The sequence below is a fragment of the Oncorhynchus masou genome, chromosome 28 (assembly GCF_036934945.1).
Source record: "Oncorhynchus masou masou isolate Uvic2021 chromosome 28, UVic_Omas_1.1, whole genome shotgun sequence".
NCBI classification, from domain to species: domain Eukaryota; kingdom Metazoa; phylum Chordata; class Actinopteri; order Salmoniformes; family Salmonidae; genus Oncorhynchus; species Oncorhynchus masou.
The window spans coordinates 87514492-87538839 of NC_088239.1; the positions used below are offsets into that span (position 1 = coordinate 87514492).

Consider the following 24348-nt stretch of genomic DNA (forward strand, 5'->3'; position numbering starts at 1 on the left):
ATCAACACAAGCAGACCAAACAAACACGTTTTTCTGACAATGATGTTTTGCTTAGGATGTGATTTGATTGGTCTGGTCTCCCTTGGGGGGGTGTTTTGCTGCGCTAGGACAACCCATAGCTGAGCTCAACTGATTGGCTAATTATTGTATTTATTTTTTATCAAGGGAGACCAAATGCTTACTGGCATCAATCGATCAAATGCTTCAGCGGTAACATGTCATACTCTTTTGGTCCAGACAACATCATATACATGGGCTACACATATTGAGACAGAGGGGCGCTGTTTCCCTTGCTAAGATGATTTCTCTGGTGATGTTCCTGCCAGTTGCGAATTAATGGAAAACTATGAAAACACAAAGATAGAGATGAAAGCATTGAGCTAAAGGCTGCTGATTTAAAGGAGGCTAATCTGGGCGCTTATAAGAAATCCCACTATGGCCTCAGACAAACCATCAAACAAGCAAAGCGTCAATACAGGATTAAGATTAAATCGTACTAGACCGACTCTGAAGCTCGCCGGATGTGGCAGGGCTTGAAAACTATTACGGACTACAATGGGAAACACAGCCACGAGCTGGCCAGTAATGTGAGCCGACCAGACGAGCTAAATGCCTTTTATGCTTGCCTCGTGGGACTTATGTTGGTAGCCATGAAGTGCATTGAAAGGTGGTCATGGCTCACATCAGCAGCATCCTCCTGGACACCCTAGACCCACTCCAATTCGCATACCGCCCCAACAGATCCACAGATGATGCAATCTCAATCACACTCCACACTGCTCTTCCTCACCTGGGCAAAAGGAACACCTCTGTGAGAATGCTATTCATTGACTACAGCTCAGCTTTCAACACCAACAATTGGGAACAACACATCTGAAATGCTGATCCTTAACACTGGGGCCCCTCATGGGTGTATACTTAGTCCCCTCCTGTATTCCCTGTTCACACACGACTGCGTGGCCAAACATGACTCCAACACCATCATTAAGTTTGCTGACGACACAACAGTGGTAGGCCTGATCACTGACAACGATGAGATGGCCTATAGGGAGGAGGTCAGAATACTGGCAGTGTGGTGTCAGGACAACAACCTCTCCCTCAATGTTAGCAAGACTAATGAACTGAGCGTGGACTACAGGAAAAGGCAGGTTGAACAGGCCCCCATTAACATTGACGGGGCTGTAGTGGATCGGGTCGAGAGTTTCAAGTTCCTTGGTGTCCACATCACCAACAAACTATCATGGTCCAAACATACCAAGACAGTCGTGAAGAGGGCACGACAAAACCCCTCCCCCTCAGGAGACCACCATGGCATGGGTCCCCAGATCCTCAAAAGATTCTACAGCTGCACCATCAAGAGCACCCTGACCGGTTGCATCACCACCTGGTATGACAACTGCTCGGCATCTGATCGTAAGGCGCTACAGAGGGTAGTGCGAACGGTCCAGTACATCACTGGGGCCAATATTTTCTGAAATATTCCAAGCTGTTTAAAGGCACAGTCATCTTAGTGTAGGTAAACTTCTGACTCACTGGAATTGTGATACAGTGAATTATAAATTAATTATAAATGATAAATTAAATAATCTGTCTGTAAACAATTGTTGGAAAAATGACTTGTGTCATGCACAAAGTAGATGTCCTAACCGACTTGCCAAAACTATAGTTCGTTAACAAGACATTTGTGGAGTGGTTGTAAAACGAGTTTTAATGACTCCAACCTAAGTGTATGTCAACGTCCGACTTCAACTGTAAACCTCATTATTGTTTTTCTTATTGTGTTACTTTTTTATTATTACTTTCTTTTTACTAAATATTTTCTAAACTCTTCTTGAACTGCATTGTTGGTTAATTAAGGGCTTGTACATTATTTAATCATTTTAATTAATTTATTGGTTAAATATTTGGGGAAGCCTGATTCCATTTGGCATCCGTGAATACACACCACTGCTAATGATATTGATACCTTATTTTTTCGCAAACCCCTTAAAAGCTCTCGGGGGAAAATAAACACACACATACACACAATTCACTATTGTAATTCACTATGTGGTTGGTTCCTTGAAGCTCACTGCTTTCTGACGAGGGAGTGTCACTGGTCAACGAGACCAAATTGGAGTTTTGTCTTTTTTCAGCTGCAATTTTACCAAAACGTGAAATGTTTTTTTTTTTTTCAGTACAAGTGGCAGGAAAGGTAAACCCGCGGGCGCCTGCGTTAGTGGATTTTTTTAGCAGACATTTGGAGAGTGTCTAGTGGATGAAAGAAGAAAGAGAATAGCGGATGTTTTTTTCCAGATCAAATGGATGTTAATGGAATTTATTTTTGGAAGTTAACGTATTTTACAGAAAATGAGATGGAACCTAAATATAACTTCTGAATAATACCCAGACTGTAACGACGTGTTGATCCCCAATCTGCATTGTTTTTCTTATTATGTTATTTTTCATTGGCCTGCAAACCAAACGGAAACTCAATCATTTTCTTATATAAATGCATTTATTTATAATATTTTTAGTTGAAAAGCTGCAGGTTTGGCCAATATTTTTGTGTGCGTGAGTTATGGCCGCGCTCCCTCCTGTTGGTGTCTGACCGAGATCATTACATGGGAGACTGAGAGATCTAACCGGTGCGGCGCTGGGACATCAAGAGGGGCAGGGGAACGAGTGGAGATCCGTTTTTCGGTGTGATCGGAGGTCCCTGTTGCGTGATGACGGGGATCAGGATTTGGGTTGTCAGGTTTGTGCTGCTCCCTTTGCTCGCACCATGCACCTTGCTGTTGTGCGTTCTGATTCCAGTGTGTCTCTCCCACCCGCAGCCTTGTCAAATCCTCAATCGGATTGGGCACACGGTGCGCGTGGGGGCCCTGCAACTGCAGCCGCGGCTCTTCAGCCACGTTTCCACCTTCAGAGGCGGTAAAGAAGCCCCTGTCCCGGTTGATGAATGGGATATACACGGCGGCACGAGGGAAGCAGTGGAAAGACAGTTGGAAAATATTACCAAAAGTGTCAATGAACACGATTTACGCAGCCTAGGGACTAGGGCGTCGATAAACAGCCAACACAAGGACAGGGGGGGTAAAAGTAAGAACATGTACAAACAGAACGAGAGTGAGAGAAGTGTGTTCATGCCGAGGGACTCGATCCTATTAGCCACGGAGACGTTGAATCGCATGGCCGGTCTGTTACCATATAACCTCTCACTGGAGGTAGTGATGGCTGTGGACGCGGGGCTCGGGGAATTACCCACGTTCTCCTCCTCTACCCCGGTCTGTGAAGACCCCATGTCGTTTCTGCAGAGTGTTTGTCATACTGTTATAGTCCAAGGAGTTTCTGCTATGGTGGCTTTCCCTCAGACCAGGGACGACATGGTGAAGTTGGAATTCATCGCGTCAACGCTTCAGATTCCTGTCATCAGTGTTGTCCAGAACGTATTCAAACGGCAGAGTAAGGTAAGGCAGATAATGTCTGTTGGTTTAACCACTGATGTAATATTAGCATAATATTGTCTTTGTCGTGTGTGGTGTATGAACAGAGCTCTCAAGTTTAGAAAGTACAACCATGGACAGTTGAAGAAGGAACGGTGTGCGTTTGTTAATTCAGCATCACGGACAGCACTCCTCGTGCTGCTTTTGGAATTTCAACTCAACGAGTAAATGTTTGTATTTTTTTATCAACTTGTCATGTGTAACGTGGGCAGCTAAATTCACACTCTATAAACAATCTATCCCACAAATATCACGGCATCTACACACACACACACACACACACACACACACACACACACACACACACACACACACACACACACACACACACACACACACACACACACCTTTTATTTTTTGCACTAGCACTACACAGCTGTATAAAATAATCAAAGCTTGAAGATGGACTAGTTATTTGAATGAGCTGTGTAGTGCTAGGGGCAAAAACCCTGGGGTCTCTCTATCAGTCTCTATCGCAGCATCATGGCAGCATAGTGGTGAGATCTACACCCCCTGGGATCTCTCTATCAGTCTCTATCGCAGCATCATGGCAGCATAGTGGTTAGATCTACACCCCCTGGGATATCTCTATTAGTCTCTACCCCAGCATCATGGCAGCATAGTGGTTAGATCTACACCCCCTGGGATCTCTCTATCAGTCTCTATCGCAGCATCATGGCAGCATAGTGGTTAGATCTACACCCCATCTGGGATGAGATCTCTGTTAGTCTCTACCCCAGCATCATGGCAGCATAGTGGTTAGATCTACACCCCCTGGGATCTCTCTGTTAGTCTCTACCCCAGCATCATGGCAGCATAGTGGTGAGATCTACACCCCCTGGGATCTCTCTGTTAGTCTCTACCCCAGCATCATGGCAGCATAGTGGTGAGATCTACACCCCCTGGGATCTCTCTGTTAGTCTCTACCCCAGCATCATGGCAGCATAGTGGTTAGATCTACACCCCCTGGGATCTCTCTGTTAGTCTCTACCCCAGCATCATGGCAGCATAGTGGTTAGATCTACACCCCCTGGGATCTCTCTCCCAGTACCTGCTCATGATGCTCGGGTAGAGACAAACGGAGAGAGGCATTTTAATAGCTATACACTGCCACCTGCTATGTTTCAACAGCACAGCAAAACACTACCTGCTCATTAGGCATTTTAATAGCCTTTTACTGCATGTCAATGAACATTGAACAACAACTAGAACAGTGGTCTGTTGTTTGATGTGTCCCACATGGCACCCTATTCCCTACATAGTGAACTCCTGACCAGGGCCCATATCTACATTGTGAACGACTGACCAGGGCCCATATCTACATAGTGAACGACTGACCAGGGCCCATATCTACATAGTGAACCACTGACCAGGGCCCATAGCTACATAGTGAACTACTGACCAGGGCCCATAGCTATATAGTGAACTACTGACCAGGGCCCATAGCTACATAGTGAACTACTGACCAGGGCCCATAGCTACATCGTGAATTACTGGCCAGGGCCCATAGCTACATAGTGAACGACATAGTGACTGACCAGGGCCCATAGAATAGTACTGACCAGGGCCCATAGCTACTGACCAGGGCCCATATCTACATAGTGAATGACTGACCAGGGCCCATAGCTACATAGTGAACTACTGACCAGGGCCCATAGCTACATAGTGAACTACTGACCAGGGCCCATAGCTACATAGTGAACTACTGACCAGGGCCCATAGCTACATAGTGAACTACTGACCAGGGCCCATAGCTACATAGTGAACTACTGACCAGGGCCATAGCTACATAGTGAACTACTACATAGTGAACTACTGACCAACTACATAGTGAACTACTGACCAGGGCCCATAGCTACATAGTGAACTACTGACCATCATAGTGAGTGAACTACTGACCAGGGCCCATAGCTACATAGTGAACTACTGACCAGGGCTCATAGCTACATAGTGAACTACTGACCAGGACTCATAGCTACATAGTGAATTACTGACCAGGACTCATAGCTACATAGTGAACTACTGACCAGGACTCATAGCTACATAGTGAACTACTGACCAGGACTCATAGCTACATAGTGAACTACTCTTTCATTGGTTTTTCTTTATTTGTACTATTTTCCACATTGTAGAATAATAGTGAAACCATCCAAACTATAAGATAACACACATGGAATCAGGTAGTAGCCCCAAAAGTGTTCAAAATAAATGTTTTATTTGAGACTCTTCAAAGTAGCCACTCTTTGCCTTATTGACAGCTTTGCACACCCTTGGCATTCTCTCAACCAACTTCATGAGGAATGTTCTTCCAACAGTCTTGAAAGAGTTCCCACATATGCTGAGCACTTGTTGGCTGCTTTTCCTTCATTCTGCGGTCCAACTCATCCCAAACCATCTCAAATGGTTTGAGGTCGGGTGATTGTGGAGGCCAGGTCATCTGATGCAGACCTCCATCACTCTCCTTGGTCAAATAGACCTTACACAGCCTGGAGGTGTGTTTTGGGTCATTGTCCTGTTGAAAAACAAATGATAGTCCCACTAAGCGCAAACCAGATGGGATGGTATATCGCTGCAGAGTACTGTGGTAGGCATGCTAGTTAAGTGTGCCTTGAATCCTTTCAGCAATTCAACCATGAAGGCCTGATTCACACAGTCTCCTCTGAACAGTTGATGTTGAAATGTGTCTGTTACTTGAACTCTGTGAAGCATTCATTTGGGCTACAATTTCTAATGCTGGTAACTCTAATGAACTCATCCTCTGCAGCAGAGGTAACTCTGAGTCTTCCATTCCTGTGGCGGTCCTCATTAGAGCCAGTTTCATCACAGCGCTTGATGGTTTTTGCAACTGTACTTGAGGAAACTTTCAAAGTTCTTGAAATTATCCGCATTGACTGACCTTCATGTCTTAAAGTAATGATGGACTGCACTTTTCCCTTTGCCTATATGAGCTGTTCTTGCCATAATATGGACTTGGTCTTTTACCAAATATGCCTATCTTCTGTATACCACCCCTACCTTATCACAACAAAGCTCAAATGCATTCAGATGGATAGAAATTCCACAAATTAACTTTTAACAAGGCACACGTCTTAATTAAAATGCATTCCAGGTGACTACCTCATGAAGCTGGTTCAGAGAATGCCAAGAGTGTGCAAAGCTGTTATCAAGGCAAAGAGTGGTTACTTTGAAGAGTCATAGTTTGATGTGTTCACTATTATTCTGGGTTGTAGAAAATAGTAAAAATCAATAAAAACCCTGTAATGAGTAGGTGCGTCAAAACTTTTGACTGGTATGGTAAGTAAAGTAATTCATGTCCTGCCATATGGTTCACACTGTAGGGTGTGAGACAGCTTCATGTACGTATCAGTACGCCTTCTGGATAGGACACTAGTCTGTCTCAGGGTTTTACCCCTAATCCAGCTAATTCATTCTGAGTGCCAAATGGCGCTTTTAGAGTCCTTGTTACGACTTGACCTGGATCAAAGACTGGTCATACCCACACTTTCAGGGCGGACACTAACCACATGGATACTATGTTGGTCTTAATGCACTTCCAACTGACAAGACTGTAATACTCACGACAGGGCTAATATTCTGGTTACAGACTGTCAGACTGTAATACTCACTGCAGGGCTAATATTAGATCATTGTCAATCTGTCAGACAATTGTCAAATCATTCAACGGGACAGGAAGGAGCAAACACTTGCTTTTGGGGGACATTTACCCTGGTCCCAGATCTGTTGTCTCCTTCTATAGCCTGGTCCCAGATCTGTTGTCTCCTTCTATAGCCTGGTCCCAGATCTGTTGTCTCCTTCTATACCCAGGTCCCAGATCTGTTGTCTCCTTCTATAGCCTGGTCCCAGATCTGTTGTCTCCTTCTATACCCAGGTCCCAGATCTGTTGTCTCCTTCTATAGCCAGGTCCCAGATCTGTTGTCTCCTTCTATAGCCAGGTCCCAGATCTGTTGTCTCCTTCTATACCCAGGTCCCAGATCTGTTGTCTCCTTCTATACCCAGGTCCCAGATCTGTTGTCTCCTTCTATAGCCTGGTCCCAGATCTGTTGTCTCCTTCTATACCCAGGTCCCAGATCTGTTGTCTCCTTCTATACCCAGGTCCCAGGTCTGGTCCCAGATCTGTTGTCTCCTTCTATACCCAGGTCCCAGATCTGTTGTCTCCTTCTATACCCAGGTCCCAGATCTGTTGTCTCCTTCTATAGCCTGGTCCCAGATCTGTTGTCTCCTTCTATACCCAGGTCCCAGATCTGTTGTCTCCTTCTATAGCCTGGTCCCAGATCTGTTGTCTCCTTCTATACCCAGGTCCCAGATCTGTTGTCTCCTTCTATACCCAGGTCCCAGATCTGTTGTCTCCTTCTATAGCCTGGTCCCAGATCTGTTGTCTCCTTCTATAGCCTGGTCCCAGATCTGTTGTCTCCTTCTATAGCCTGGTCCCAGATCTGTTGTCTCCTTCTACACCCTGATTCGAGATCTGTCTGTGCTCCTATCAACTCCATTGCTGTCATTGTCATGCCAAACAATCCATAAGGGGTTGGCAAGAAAGCACAAACAGATCTGGGACCCAGGCTAGAAAAAAGTCCTCTTGAAGTTTACTTTCCATCGTGGTTCCATTACGTTGATGCTGGCTGAACAGCGCCATGAGTTAATGCAGGTTTATGGTAATTCTGGATTCTGTGTTGGCCATACAGTATTGGCTGTGATGCGGCCTCTGCAGACAGACGTTCACACTTCTTGTGCTTCACAGATTGGAGTTGTTGTGAAGGAAGTTGTCAAGGAAATGATTTTTTGTCTATACAGGACATACCGAGCCAACCCTAACGTCAAACAATTATGTCAATGTGGAGCTATATACGAAGCCCTCCACAATGTTACAAAATTTCGGGGTCGCATGGTGATGCGGTAGGGAGCTTGATTTGACCTCCGCAAGCCTCCCCGTGCTACACAGTTGTATCACACACTCCGTACGGAGCCTCTGACCGCATTTCTGGATCAAGCATAAATCGACTTTTATCTGGGTCATATTCATCAGGGCACACCATAGCAAAACATTTTGCAACGGAAAACCAAAATGAGCACTTCTTTGACAATTTGCGTACACTCCCTCCCTGTTTCAGTCCTTTTTCTTCCATTTAACAACTACTGTAATGAACATCAGGACCTATCAGGTCATTTAGAACTCTACTGTAATGAACATCAGGACCTATCAGGTCATTTAGAACTCTACTGTAATGAACATCAGGACCTATCAGGTCATTTAGAACTCTACTGTAATGAACATCAGGACCTATCAGGTCATTTAGAACTCTACTGTAATGAACATCAGGACCTATCAGGTCATTTAGAACTCTACTGTAATGAACATCAGGACCTATCAGGTCATTTAGAACTCTACTGTAATGAACATCAGGACCTATCAGGTCATTTAGAACTCTACTGTAATGAACATCAGGACCTATCAGGTCATTTAGAACTCTACTGTAATGAACATCAGGACCTATCAGGTCATTTAGAACTCTACTGTAATGAACATCAGGACCTATCAGGTCATTTAGAACTCTACTGTAATGAACATCAGGACCTATCAGGTCATTTAGAACTCTACTGTAATGAACATCAGGACCTATCAGGTCATTTAGAACTCTACTGTAATGAACATCAGGACCTATCAGGTCATTTAGAACTCTACTGTAATGAACATCAGGACCTATCAGGTCATTTAGAACTCTACTGTAATGAACATCAGGACCTATCAGGTCATTTAGAACTCTACTGTAATGAACATCAGGACCTATCAGGTCATTTAGAACTCTACTGTAATGAACATCAGGACCTATCAGGTCATTTAGAACTCTACTGTAATGAACATCAGGACCTATCAGGTCATTTAGAACTCTACTGTAATGAACATCAGGACCTATCAGGTCATTTAGAACTCTACTGTAATGAACATCAGGACCTATCAGGTCATTTAGAACTCTACTGTAATGAACATCAGGACCTATCAGGTCATTTAGAACTCTACTGTAATGAACATCAGGACCTATCAGGTCATTTAGAACTCTACTGTAATGAACATCAGGACCTATCAGGTCATTTAGAACTCTACTGTAATGAACATCAGGACCTATCAGGTCATTTAGAACTCTACTGTAATGAACATCAGGACCTATCAGGTCATTTAGAACTCTACTGTAATGGACATCAGGACCTATCAGGTCATTTAGAACTCTACTGTAATGAACATCAGGACCTATCAGGTCATTTAGAACTCTACTGTAATGAACATCAGGACCTATCAGGTCATTTAGAACTCTACTGTAATGAACATCAGGACCTATCAGGTCATTTAGAACTCTACTGTAATGAACATCAGGACCTATCAGGTCATTTAGAACTCTACTGTAATGAACATCAGGACCTATCAGGTCATTTAGAACTCTACTGTAATGAACATCAGGACCTATCAGGTCATTTAGAACTCTACTGTAATGAACATCAGGACCTATCAGGTCATTTAGAACTCTACTGTAATGGACATCAGGACCTATCAGGTCATTTAGAACTCTAAACTGGCAAGACGTCCTGTCTTTGTTTTGCCGTTTGGAGATGAATCCATGAAGAGATGAAGAGCTTCTTCTTTAGTGTGAGTAGATTAGTCTGTTTTCTGTCTGTCATTTACAAGAAGTAGACTTCACTATAGACCCGGCACCCTGGGGAGATTATTCAGCCTCACTAAGCATCTCATCCTGCCCCTCTGGAGAGATCTGGGGCCTAGTTTATAAATGTTGCTTAGGCACATTTCTAAGTAAACTTTGGGATTTATGAAAAACAACCTTTACGTGAGAATGGGCGGTCCTCCACGGACACTTTCGTCCCTGCTGTACGTACTGTACATAAACTGGAGAAACGAGAAACTGCAACTCCGATGGCAGAAGGATGAACCTCGACAAACGCTTTGAAATTGATACCATTGTGTAAAATAAATCAAAATATGACCTCTTACGTATAATATATGAAGAGTTCCCTGGAGTGCACACAAAAGAAAAACACCAGGACCCAGGTATATATATATATATATTTATTTTTATTTTCCTGACCTTTCTTAAAAGTCTATTAACCGAAAGGTTGCAAGTTCAATTCCCCGAGCTGACAAGGTACAAAATCTGTCGCTCTGCCCCTGAACAAGGCAGTTAACCCACTGTTCCTAGGCCGTCATTGAAAATAAGAATTTGTTCTTGACTGACTTGCCTAGTTAAATAAAGGTAAAAAAATAAAAAAAATACTTCAGACATATAGGACATCATTCAATGTGTTTCTATGGGCTAATAGCAGTAAGGCCAAATTCAATGTGTTTCTATGGGCTAATAGCAGTAAGGCCAAATTCAATGTGTTTCTATGGGCTAATAGCAGTAAGGCCAAATTCAATGTGTTTCTATGGGCTAATAGCAGTAAGGCCAAATTCAATGTGTTTCTATGGGCTAATAGCAGTAAGGCCAAATTCAATGTGTTTCTATGGGCTAATAGCAGTAAGGCCAAATTCAATGTGTTTCTATGGGCTAATAGCAGTAAGGCCAAATTCAATGTGTTTCTATGGGCTAATAGCAGTAAGGCCAAATTCAATGTGTTTCTATGGGCTAATAGCAGTAAGGCCAAATTCAATGTGTTTCTATGGGCTAATAGCAGTAAGGCCAAATTCAATGTGTTTCTATGGGCTAATAGCAGTAAGGCCAAATTCAATGTGTTTCTATGGGCTAATAGCAGTAAGGCCAAATTCAATGTGTTTCTATGGGCTAATAGCAGTAAGGCCAAATTCAATGTGTTTCTATGGGCTAATAGCAGTAAGGCCAAATTCAATGTGTTTCTATGGGCTAATAGCAGTAAGGCCAAATTCAATGTGTTTCTATGGGCTAATAGCAGTAAGGCCAAATTCAATGTGTTTCTATGGGCTAATAGCAGTAAGGCCAAATTCAATGTGTTTCTATGGGCTAATAGCAGTAAGGCCAAATTCAATGTGTTTCTATGGGCTAATAGCAGTAAGGCCAAATTCAATGTGTTTCTATGGGCTAATAGCAGTAAGGCCAAATTCAATGTGTTTCTATGGGCTAATAGCAGTAAGGCCAAATTCAATGTGTTTCTATGGGCTAATAGCAGTAAGGCCAAATTCAATGTGTTTCTATGGGCTAATAGCAGTAAGGCCAAATTCAATGTGTTTCTATGGGCTAATAGCAGTAAGGCCAAATTCAATGTGTTTCTATGGGCTAATAGCAGTAAGGCCAAATTCAATGTGTTTCTATGGGCTAATAGCAGTAAGGCCAAATTCAATGTGTTTCTATGGGCTAATAGCAGTAAGGCCAAATTCAATGTGTTTCTATGGGCTAATAGCAGTAAGGCCAAATTCAATGTGTTTCTATGGGCTAATAGCAGTAAGGCCAAATTCAATGTGTTTCTATGGGCTAATAGCAGTAAGGCCAAATTCAATGTGTTTCTATGGGCTAATAGCAGTAAGGCCAAATTCAATGTGTTTCTATGGGCTAATAGCAGTAAGGCCAAATTCAATGTGTTTCTATGGGCTAATAGCAGTAAGGCCAAATTCAATGTGTTTCTATGGGCTAATAGCAGTAAGGCCAAAATCAATGTGTTTCTATGGGCTAATAGCAATAAGGCCAAATTCAATGTGTTTCTATGGGCTAATAGCAATAAGGCCAAATTCAATGTGTTTCTATGGCCTAATAGCAGTAAGGCCAAAGATAATTCTTAAAAATCCAAATTACTTCACAGATCTTCATTGTAAAGAGTTTAAACAATGTTTCCATTGCTTGTTCAATAAACAATTAATGAACATGCACTAGTGGAACGGTCGTTAAGACACTAACAGCTTACAGACGGTAGGCAATTAAGGTCACAGTTATGAAAACTTAGGACACTAAAGAGGCCTTTCTACTGACTCCAAAAGAAAGATGCCCAGGGTCCGTGCTCATCTGCGTGAACGTGCCTTTGGCATGCTGCATGGAGGCATGAGGATTGCAGATGTGGCCAGGGCAATAAATTGCAATGTCCGTACTGTGAGACGCCTAAGACAGTCTACAGGGAGACAGGACAGACAGCTGATCATCCTTGCAGTGGCAGACCACGTGTAACAACACCTGCACAGGATCGGTACATCCAAACACCACACCTGCGGGACAGGTACAAGATGGCAACAACAACTGCCTGAGTTACACCAGGAACGCACAATCCCTCCATCAGTGCTCAGACTGTCCGCAATAGGCTGAGAGAGGCTGGACTGAGGGCTTGTTGGCCTGTTGTAAGGCAGGTCATCACCAGACATCACCGGCAACACCGTCGCCTATGGGCACAAACCCACCGTCACTGGACCAGACAGGACTGGCAAAAAGTGCTCTTCACTGGCAAGTCATGGTTTTGTCTCACCAGGGGTGATGGTCAGATTTCTGTTTATCGTTGAAGGAATGAGCATTACATCGAGGCCTGTACTCTGGAGCGGGATCGATTTGGAGGTTTGAGGGTCCGTCATGGTCTGGGGCGGTGTGTCACAGCACCATCGGACTGAGCTTGTTGTCATTGCAGGCAATCTCAACGCAGTGCGTTACAGGGAAGACATCCTCCTCCCTCATGTGGTACCCTTCCTGCAGGCTCATCCTGACATGACCCTCCAGCATGACAATGCCACCAGCCACACTGCTTGTTCTGTGTGTGGTTTTCTGCAAGACAGGAATGTCAGTGTTCAGCCATGGCCAGCGAAGAGCCCGGATCTCAATCCCTTTGAGGACGTCTGGGACCTGTTGGATCAGAGGGTGAGGACTAGGGCCATTCCCCCCCAGAAATATCCGGGAACTTGCAGGTGCCTTGGTGGAAGAGTGGGGTAACATCTCACAGCAAGAACTGGCAAATCTGGTGCAGTCCATGAGGAGGAGATGCACTGCAGTACTTAATGCAGCTGGTGGCCACACCAGATACTGATTGTTACTTTTGATTTTGACCCCCCCTTTGTTCAGGGACAAATTATTCAATTTCTGTTAGTCACATCATGTCTGTGGAACTTGTTCAGTTTATGTCTCAGTTGTTGAATCTTGTTATGTTCATACAAATATTTACACATGTTAAGTTTGCTGAAATATAACTCAGTTGACAGTGTGAGGACATACTTTTTTGCAGAGTTTACAAAATAAATAATTATACCTTAAACTCCTAAAACTCAAATCAAATAGCTAAATGATCCTTGGTATGACCATTGTAAAACAATTCCATATGTTAGCTTAGCATAACCCTCCCCCAAAGTCCTCTACATTGTTAAATGCAAGAATATCTAGCCTGAGTGCCAGTCTGGTCGTGCTATCATGCTAACTCCTTGTCACTAATTGCCATGTCAATAACATCATCAGATTTGGCAAGAGCACTAACAGACATGGACCCACGTTAAGGAATCTCCCCTTTCTGGAGACACTGGAGGAAGTGTTACTTGGACATAGGGGTTTTGGGGAAAGTTAGTTTTATAGTGGGGTTTAGCATCATCAGGGCTGGTGATGGAGGCTAAGGATATAACGTTTAGTTGGAGACGGAATCTGCAGCTGCCAGTATACAGAGGCAATCCATCCATTTGCTTTTAGAATGTTAATTGCTGACAGGTTCTGGAACCATCTCTTTTGTCAGATCATTTATTGAGTTTGTTTATTGCTGACAGGTTCTGGAACCATCTCCTTTGTCAGATCATTCAATGCTTCTGCTAGTATTTCTGTCACACTCTACGGGACCCATTTAGGCTTTGTAGTAAATTATGCAGATGAATAAGTATTGTTGAATTTCCATGTTAATAATGGAGAAGGATTAAACCAATTGAGGCAATTAGACAAATCTTGATCATTTAGTGATTTTGAATTAGGCAGAATTTAGGATCAATTAGCCTAATATAAAACTTGCTGACCTCTGGAAGGAAACTAACCACAGCATTGATCTTTTGGCTCCTTTACAAACTACTGCCAAAGTCAGTGCTAGAAGTACAGACATCAGAGGACAACAAGTACAGACATCAGAGGACAACAAGTACAGACATCCGAGGGCAACAAGTACAGACACCAGAGGACTACAAGTACAGACATCAGAGGACAACAAGTACAGACATCAGAGGACAACAAGTACAGACATCAGAGGGCAACAAGTACAGACATCAGAGGGCAACAAGTACAGACACCAGAGGACTACAAGTGCAGACATCAGAGGACAACAAGTACAGACACCAGAGGACAACAAGTACAGACATCAGATGACTACAAGTACAGACACCAGAGGACTACAAGTACAGACACCAGAGGACAACAAGTACAGACACCAGAGGGCAACAAGTACAGACATCAGAGGGCAACAAGTACAGACACCAGAGGACTACAAGTACAGACACCAGAGGACAACAAGTACAGACACCAGAGGACAACAAGTACAGACACCAGATGACTACAAGTACAGACACCAGAGGACTACAAGTACAGACACCAGAGGACAACAAGTACAGACACCAGAGGACAACAAGTACAGACACCAGAGGACAACAAGTACAGACACCAGAGGACAACAAGTACAGACACCAGAGGACAAGTACAGACACCAGAGGACAACAAGTACAGACACCAGAGGACAACAAGTACAGACACCAGAGGACTACAAGTACAGACATCAGAGGACTACAAGTACAGACATCAGAGGACTACAAGTACAGACACCAGAGGACAACAAGTACAGACATCAGAGGACAACAAGTACAGACACCAGAGGACTACAAGTACAGACACCAGAGGACAACAAGTACAGACACCAGAGGACAACAAGTACAGACACCAGAGGACAACAAGTACAGAAACCAGAGGACAACAAGTACAGACACCAGAGGACAACAAGTACAGACACCAGAGGACAACAAGTACAGACACCAGAGGACAACAAGTACAGACATCATATGACTACAAGTACAGACATCAGATGACAACAAGTACAGACACCAGAGGACTACAAGTACAGACATCCGAGGACAACAAGTACAGACATCAGAGGACTACAAGTACAGACATCAGATGACTACAAGTACAGACATCAGAGGACAACAAGTACAGACATCAGAGGACTACAGCTACAGACATCAGAGAACTACAAGCACAGACATCAGAACTACAAACATCAGTCTCTGTATTATTATTTATTTATTTGGACAATGTACAACAGGAACATACAGTACCAGTCAACAGTTTGGACACACCTACTGGACACACCTACTCATTCAAGTGTGATTCCTTATTTGTTCTATTTTCTACATTGTAGAATAATAGTGAAGACATCACAACTATGAATTAACACATATGGAATCATGTAGTAACCAAAAGAGTGTAAAACAAATCAAAATACATTTGATATTTGATATTATTTAACGTAGCCACCTTTTGCTTTGATGACAGCTTTGCACACTCGTGGCATTCTCTCAACCAGCTTCATGAGGAAGTCACCTGGAATGCATTTCAATTAACAGGTGTGCCTTGTTAACATTTATTTTGTAGAATTCTGTCGTCCTTAATGCGTTTGAGCCAATCAGTTGTGTTGTGATAAGGTAGGGGTGGTATACAGAAGATAGCCATATTTGGTAAAAGACCAAGTCCATATTATGGCAAGAACAGCTTATATAAGCAAAGAGAAATGACAGTCCATCATTACTTTAAGACATGAAGGTCAGTCAATGCGGATAATTTCAAGAACTTTGAAAGTTTCCTCAAGTACAGTTGCAAAAACCATCAAGCGCTATGATGAAACTGACTCTAATGAGGACCGCCACAGGAAAGGAAGACCCAGAGTTACCTCTGCTACAGAGGATAAGTTCATTAGATTTACCAGCCTCAGAAATGCCACCCAAATAAATGTTTGAGTGTTCAAGTAACAGACACATCTCAACATCAGCTGTTCAGAGCAGATTGTGTGAATCAGGTCTTCATGGTCGAATTGCTGAAAATAAACCACTACTAAAAGGACACCAATAAGAAGAAGAGACTTGCTTGGGCCAAGAAACACAAGCAATGGACATTAGACCGGTGGAAATCTGTCCTTTAGTCTGAAAAGTCCAAATGTGAGATTTTTGGTTCCAACCGCCCTGTCTTTGTGAGATGCAGAGTAGGTGAACAGATGATCTCAGAATGTATGGTTCCCATCATAAAGCATGGAGGAGGAGGTGTGATGTTGTGTGGGTGCTTTGTTGGTGACACTGTCAGTGATTTATTTAGGATTCAAGGCACACTTAACCAGAATGACTACCACAGCATTCTCCAGCGATACACCATCACATCTGGTTTGCACTTAGTGGGGCTATCATTTGTTTTTCAACATGACAATGACCCAAAATACACCTCCAGGCTGTGTAAGGGCTGTTTGACCAAGAAGGAGAGTGATGGACCTATGCATCAGATGACCTGGCCTCCACATTCACCCGACCGCAACCCAATTGTGGTGGTTTGGGATTAGTTGGACCACAGAGTGGAGGAAAAGCAGCCAACAAGTGCTCAGCATATGTGGGAACTCCTTCAAGACTGTTGGAAAAGCATTCCAGGTGAAGTTGGTAGAGAGAATGCGAAGAGTGTTCAAAATAGTCATCAAGGCAAAGGGTGGTTACTTTGAAGAATCTAAAATATATTTTGATTTGTTTAACTATTTTTTTGGTTACTACATAACTCCATGTGTGTTATTTCATAGTTTTGATGTCTTCACTATTATTCTACAATGTGGAAAATAGTAAAAATAAAGAAAACCCTTAAATGAGTAGGTGTGTACAAACTTTTGACTGGTACTGTAAGTCTCAGTAAACAGAGAAATTATACATTGCACCAGATTTAGCAAAGTGAAAGAGAGTGAGAGAGAGACAGAAAGAGGGAGAGGATGAATAAGGGGGTGGAGGAAGAGAGGATAGTAGCAGTAGCAGTATGATGACTCAGACATCTACTGTGATAATGACATGTTTTAAATCAATACAAAAGGTTTCAGTCCAAGTCCAGCTACTTCTCTGGAGCCATAAAATATATGGCATATGGTAGCTGTAACTAGGAATGGACAATAAGTGTTTTTGTGTAGATGAATGACTGACTGAAGACAGGGTGGTCTGACATTTGTGTAGTTGAGTTTGTTTCTGCGGCTACATGTACTCTTAACAAGGTGATGAAACTTTGTTGCTCCTTGCTGAAAAAATGGTGTTGTAGCAAACGAGTCTTCGGTTGCCTAGCTACTGCCCCCCTCCCGGTAGCAGCAGTACACAGAAAAATAGAATGAATTGAACAGGAACCTCTAACCCTGGTAACATGACTGGTAAATAGAATGAATAGAACCTGTAACCCTGGTAATATGACTGGTAAATAGAATGAATAGAACCTGTAACCCTGGTAATATGACTGGTAAATAGAATGAATAGAACCTCTAACCCTGGTAATATGACTGGTAAATAGAATGAATAGAACCTCTAACCCTGGTAATATGACTGGTAAATAGAATGAATAGAACCTCTAACCCTGGTAATATGACTGGTAAATAGAATGAATAGAACCTGTAACCCTGGTAACATGACTGGTAAATAGAATGAATAGAACCTGTAACCCTGGTAACATGACTGGTAAATAGAATGAATAGAACCTCTCACCCTGGTAAATAGAATGAATAGAACCTCTAACCCTGGTAATATGACTGGTAAATAGAATGAATAGAACCTCTAACTCTGGTACTATGACTGGTAAATAGAATGAATAGAACCTGTAACCCTGTTAATATGACTGGTAAATAGAATGAATAGAACCTCTAACCCTCGTAATATGACTGGTAAATAGAATGAATAGAACCTCTAACCCTGATAACATCACTGGTAAATAGAATGAATAGAACCTCTAACCCTGGTAATATGACTGGTAAATAGAATGAATAGAACCTCTAACCCTGGTAAATAGAATGAATAGAACCTCTAACCCTGGTAATATGACTGGTAAATAGAATGAATAGAACCTCTAACCCTGGTAATATGACTGGTAAATATAATGAATAGAACCTCTAACCCTGGTAATATGACTGGTAAATAGAATGAATAGAACCTCTAACCCTGGTAAATAGAATGAATAGAACCTCTAACCCTGGTAATATGACTGGTAAATAGAATGAATAGAACCTCTAACCCTGGTAAATAGAATGAATAGAACCTCTAACCCTGGTAATATGACTGGTAAATAGAATGAATAGAACCTGTAACCCTCGTAATATGACTGGTAAATAGAATGAATAGAACCTCTAACCCTGGTAACATGACTGGTAAATAGAATGAATAGAACCTCTAACCCTGGTAACATGACTGGTAAATAGAATGAATAGAACCTCTAACCCTGGTAATATGACTGGTAAATAGAATGAATAGAACCTCTAACCCTGGTAAATAGAATGAATAGAACCTCTAACCCTGGTAATATGACTGGTAAATACAATGAATAGAACCTCTAACCCTCGTAAAATATGACTGGTAAATAGAATGAATAGAACCTCTAACCCTGGTAATATGACTGGTAAATAGAATGAATAGAACCTCTAACCCTGGTAATATGACTGGTAAATAGAATGAATAGAACCTCTAACCCTGGTAAATAGAATGAATAGAACCTCTAACCCTGGTAATATGACTGGTAAATACAATGAATAGAACCTCTAACCCTCGTAATATGACTGGTAAATAGAATGAATAGAACCTCTAACCCTGGTAAATAGAATGAATAGAACCTGTAACCCTGGTAATATGACTGGTAAATACAATGAATAGAACCTCTAACCCTCGTAATATGACTGGTAAATAGAATGAATAGAACCTCTAACCCTGGTAATATGACTGGTAAATAGAATGAATAGAACCTCTAACCCTGTTAATATGACTGGTAAATAGAATGAATAGAACCTCTAACCCTGGTAATATGACTGGTAAATAGAATGAATAGAACCTCTAACCCTGGTAATATGACTGGTAAATAGAATGAATAGAACCTCTAACCCTAGTAATATGACTGGTAAATAGAATGAATAGAACCTCTAACCCTGGTAAATAGAATGAATAGAACCTCTAACCCTCGTAATATGACTGGTAAATAGAATGAATAGAACCTCTAACCCTGGTAATATGACTGGTAAATAGAATGAATAGAACCTCTAACCCTGGTAAATAGAATGAATAGAACCTCTAACCCTGGTAATATGACTGGTAAATAGAATGAATAGAACCTCTAACCCTGGTAATATGACTGGTAAATAGAATGAATAGAACCTCTAACCCTGGTAATATGACTGGTAAATAGAATGAATAGAACCTCTAACCCTGGTAATATGACTGGTAAATAGAATGAATAGAACCTCTAACCCTGGTAATATGACTGGTAAATACAATGAATAGAACCTCTAACCCTCGTAATATGACTGGTAAATAGAATGAATAGAACCTCTAACCCTGGTAATATGACTGGTAAATAGAATGAATAGAACCTCTAACCCTGGTAAATAGAATGAATAGAACCTGTAACCCTGGTAATATGACTGGTAAATAGAATGAATAGAACCTCTAACCCTGATAACATCACTGGTAAATAGAATGAATAGAACCTCTAACCCTGGTAATATGACTGGTAAATAGAATGAATAGAACCTCTAACCCTGGTAAATAGAATGAATAGAACCTATAACCCTGGTAATATGACTGGTAAATAGAATGAATAGAACCTCTAACCCTGGTAAATAGAATGAATAGAACCTGTAACCCTGGTAATATGACTGGTAAATAGAATGAATAGAACCTCTAACCCTGGTAATATGACTGGTAAATAGAATGAATAGAACCTCTAACCCTGGTAATATGACTGGTAAATAGAATGAATAGAACCTCTAACCCTGGTAATATGACTGGTAAATAGAATGAATAGAACCTCTAACCCTGGTAATATGACTGGTAAATAGAATGAATAGAACCTCTAACCCTGGTAATATGACTGGTAAATAGAATGAATAGAACCTCTAACCCTGGTAATATGACTGGTAAATAGAATGAATAGAACCTCTAACCCTGGTAATATGACTGGTAAATAGAATGAATAGAACCTCTAACCCTGGTAATATGACTGGTAAATATAATGAATAGAACCTGTAACCCTGGTGATATGACTGGTAAATAGAACCTCTAACCCTGGTAATATGACTGGTAAATAGAATGAATAGAACCTCTAACCCTGGTAATATGACTGGTAAATATAATGAATAGAACCTGTAACCCTGGTGATATGACTGGTAAATAGAACCTCTAACCCTGGTAATATGACTGGTAAATAGAATGAATAGAACCTGTAACTCTGGTAATATGACTGGTAAATAGAATGAATAGAACCTCTAACCCTGGTAATATGACTGGTAAATAGAATGAATAGAACCTCTAACCCTGGTAATATGACTGGTAAATAGAATGAATAGAACCTCTAACCCTGGAAATATGACTGGTGAATAGAACCTGTAACCCTGGTAATATGACTGGTAAATAGAATGAATAGAACCTCTAACCCTGGTAATATGACTGGTAAATAGAATGAATAGAACCTCTAACCCTGGTAATATGACTGGTAAATAGAATGAATAGAACCTCTAACCCTGGTAATATGACTGGTAAATAGAATGAATAGAACCTCTAACCCTGGTAATATGACTGGTAAATAGAATGAATAGAACCTCTAACCCTGGTAAATAGAATGAATAGAACCTCTAACCCTGGTAATATGACTGGTAAATAGAATGAATAGAACCTCTAACCCTGGTAATATGACTGGTAAATAGAATGAATAGAACCTCTAACCCTCGTAATATGACTGGTAAATAGAATGAATAGAACCTCTAACCCTCGTAATATGACTGGTAAATAGAATGAATAGAACCTCTAACCCTGGTAATATGACTGGTAAATAGAATGAATAGAACCTCTAACCCTGGTAAATAGAATGAATAGAACCTCTAACCCTGGTAATATGACTGGTAAATAGAATGAATAGAACCTCTAACCCTGGTAATATGACTGGTAAATAGAATGAATAGAACCTCTAACCCTGGTAAATGACTGGTAAATGAATGAATAGAACCTCTAACCCTGGTAATATGACTGGTAAATAGAATGAATAGAACCTCTAACCCTGGTAATATGACTGGTAAATAGAATGAATAGAACCTCTAACCCTGGTAATATGACTGGTAAATAGAATGAATAGAACCTCTAACCCTGGTAATGAATACTGGTAAATAGAATGAATAGAACCTCTAACCCTGGTAATATGACTGGTAAATGAATGAATAGAACCTCTAACCCTGGTAATATGACTGGTAAATAGAATGAATAGAACCTCTAACCCTGGTAATATGACTGGTAAATAGAATGAATAGAACCTCTAACTGGTAAATAGAATGAATAGAACCTCTAACCCTGGTAATGAATGAACCTCTAACCCTGGTAAATAGAAAGAACCTCTAACCTGTAATGACTGGTAAATAGAATGAATAGAACCTCTAACCCTGGTAATATGACTGGTAAATAGAATGAATAGAACCTCTAACCCTGGTAATATGACTGGTAAATAGAATGAATAGAACCTCTAACCCTGGTAATATGACTGGTAAATAGAATGAATAGAACCTCTAACCCTGGTAATATGACTGGTAAATAGAATGAATAGAACCTCTAACCCTGGTAAATACTGGAGAATGAATAGAACCTCTAACCCTGGTAATATGACTGGTAAATAGAATGAATAGAACCTCTAACCCTGGTAATATGACTGGTAAATAGAATGAATAGAACCTCTAACCCTGGTAATATGACTGGTAAATAGAATGAATAGAACCTCTAACCCTGGTAATATGACTGGTAAATAGAATGAATAGAACCTCTAACCCTGGTAATATGACTGGTAAATAGAATGAATAGAACCTCTAACCCTGGTAATATGACTGGTAAATAGAATGAATAGAACCTCTAACCCTGGTAATATGACTGGTAAATAGAATGAATAGAACCTCTAACCCTGGTAATATGACTGGTAAATAGAATGAATAGAACCTCTAACCCTGGTAATATGACTGGTAAATAGAATGAATAGAACCTCTAACCCTGGTAATATGACTGGTAAATAGAATGAATAGAACCTCTAACCCTGGTAAATAGAATGAATAGAACCTCTAACCTGGTAATATGACTGGTAAATAGAATGAATAGAACCTCTAACCCTGGTAATAGAATGAATAGAACCTCTAACCCTGGTAAATAGAATGAATAGAACCTCTAACCCTGGTAATATGACTGGTAAATAGAATGAATAGAACCTCTAACCCTGGTAAATAGAATGAATAGAACCTCTAACCCTGGTAATATGACTGGTAAATAGAATGAATAGAACCTCTAACCTGGTAATATGACTGGTAAATAGAATGAATAGAACCTCTAACCCTGGTAATATGACTGGTAAATAGAATGAATAGAACCTCTAACCCTGGTAATATGACTGGTAAATAGAATGAATAGAACCTCTAACCCTGGTAATATGACTGGTAAATAGAATGAATAGAACCTCTAACCCTGGTAATATGACTGGTAAATAGAATGAATAGAACCTCTAACCCTGGTAATATGACTGGTAAATAGAATGAATAGAACCTCTAACCCTGGTAATATGACTGGTAAATAGAATGAATAGAACCTCTAACCCTGGTAATATGACTGGTAAATAGAATGAATAGAACCTCTAACCCTGGTAATATGACTGGTAAATAGAATGAATAGAACCTCTAACCCTGGTAATATGACTGGTAAATAGAATGAATAGAACCTCTAACCCTGGTAATATGACTGGTAAATAGAATGAATAGAACCTCTAACCCTGGTAATATGACTGGTAAATAGAATGAATAGAACCTCTAACCCTGGTAAATAGAATGAATAGAACCTCTAACCCTGGTAATATGACTGGTAAATAGAATGAATAGAACCTCTAACCCTGGTAGAATGAATAGAACCTCTAACCCTGGTAATATGACTGGTAAATAGAATGAATAGAACCTCTAACCCTGGTAATATGACTGGTAAATAGAATGAATAGAACCTGTAACCCTGGTAATATGACTGGTAAATAGAATGAATAGAACCTCTAACCCTGGTAATATGACTGGTAAATAGAATGAATAGAACCTCTAACCCTGGTAATATGACTGGTAAATAGAATGAATAGAACCTCTAACCCTGGTAATATGACTGGTAAATAGAATGAATAGAACCTCTAACCCTGGTAATATGACTGGTAAATAGAATGAATAGAACCTCTAACCCTGGTAATATGACTGGTAAATAGAATGAATAGAACCTCTAACCCTGGTAATATGACTGGTAAATACAATGAATAGAACCTCTAACCCTCGTAATATGACTGGTAAATAGAATGAATAGAACCTCTAACCCTGGTAATATGACTGGTAAATACAATGAATAGAACCTCTAACCCTTGTAATATGACTGGTAAATAGAATGAATAGAACCTCTAACCCTGGTAATATGACTGGTAAATAGAATGAATAGAACCTCTAACCCTGGGAATAATAGAATGTAACCCTGGTAATATGACTGGTAAATAGAATGAATAGAACCTGTAACCCTGGTAATATGACTGGTAAATAGAATGAATAGAACCTCTAACCCTGGTAATATGACTGGTAAATAGAATGAATAGAACTCTAACCCTGGTAATATGACTGGTAAATAGAATGAATAGAACCTCTA

At 41.0% G+C, this 24348-nt stretch overlaps 1 protein-coding gene across 1 annotated transcript in view; it reads left to right on the forward strand.

Moving 5' to 3' along the window:
* The first annotated feature begins 521 nt into the window (after positions 1 to 521).
* LOC135517090 (glutamate receptor ionotropic, NMDA 3A-like) overlaps positions 522 to 24348 on the forward strand; it is a 70415-nt gene continuing 46588 nt past the window's right edge. Inside the window, exons 1-2 of the mRNA XM_064941112.1 lie at positions 522 to 587; positions 2817 to 3449. Of these exons, the coding sequence (XP_064797184.1) occupies positions 522 to 587; positions 2817 to 3449 (699 nt within the window). The remainder of the gene's footprint in view (positions 588 to 2816; positions 3450 to 24348) is intronic.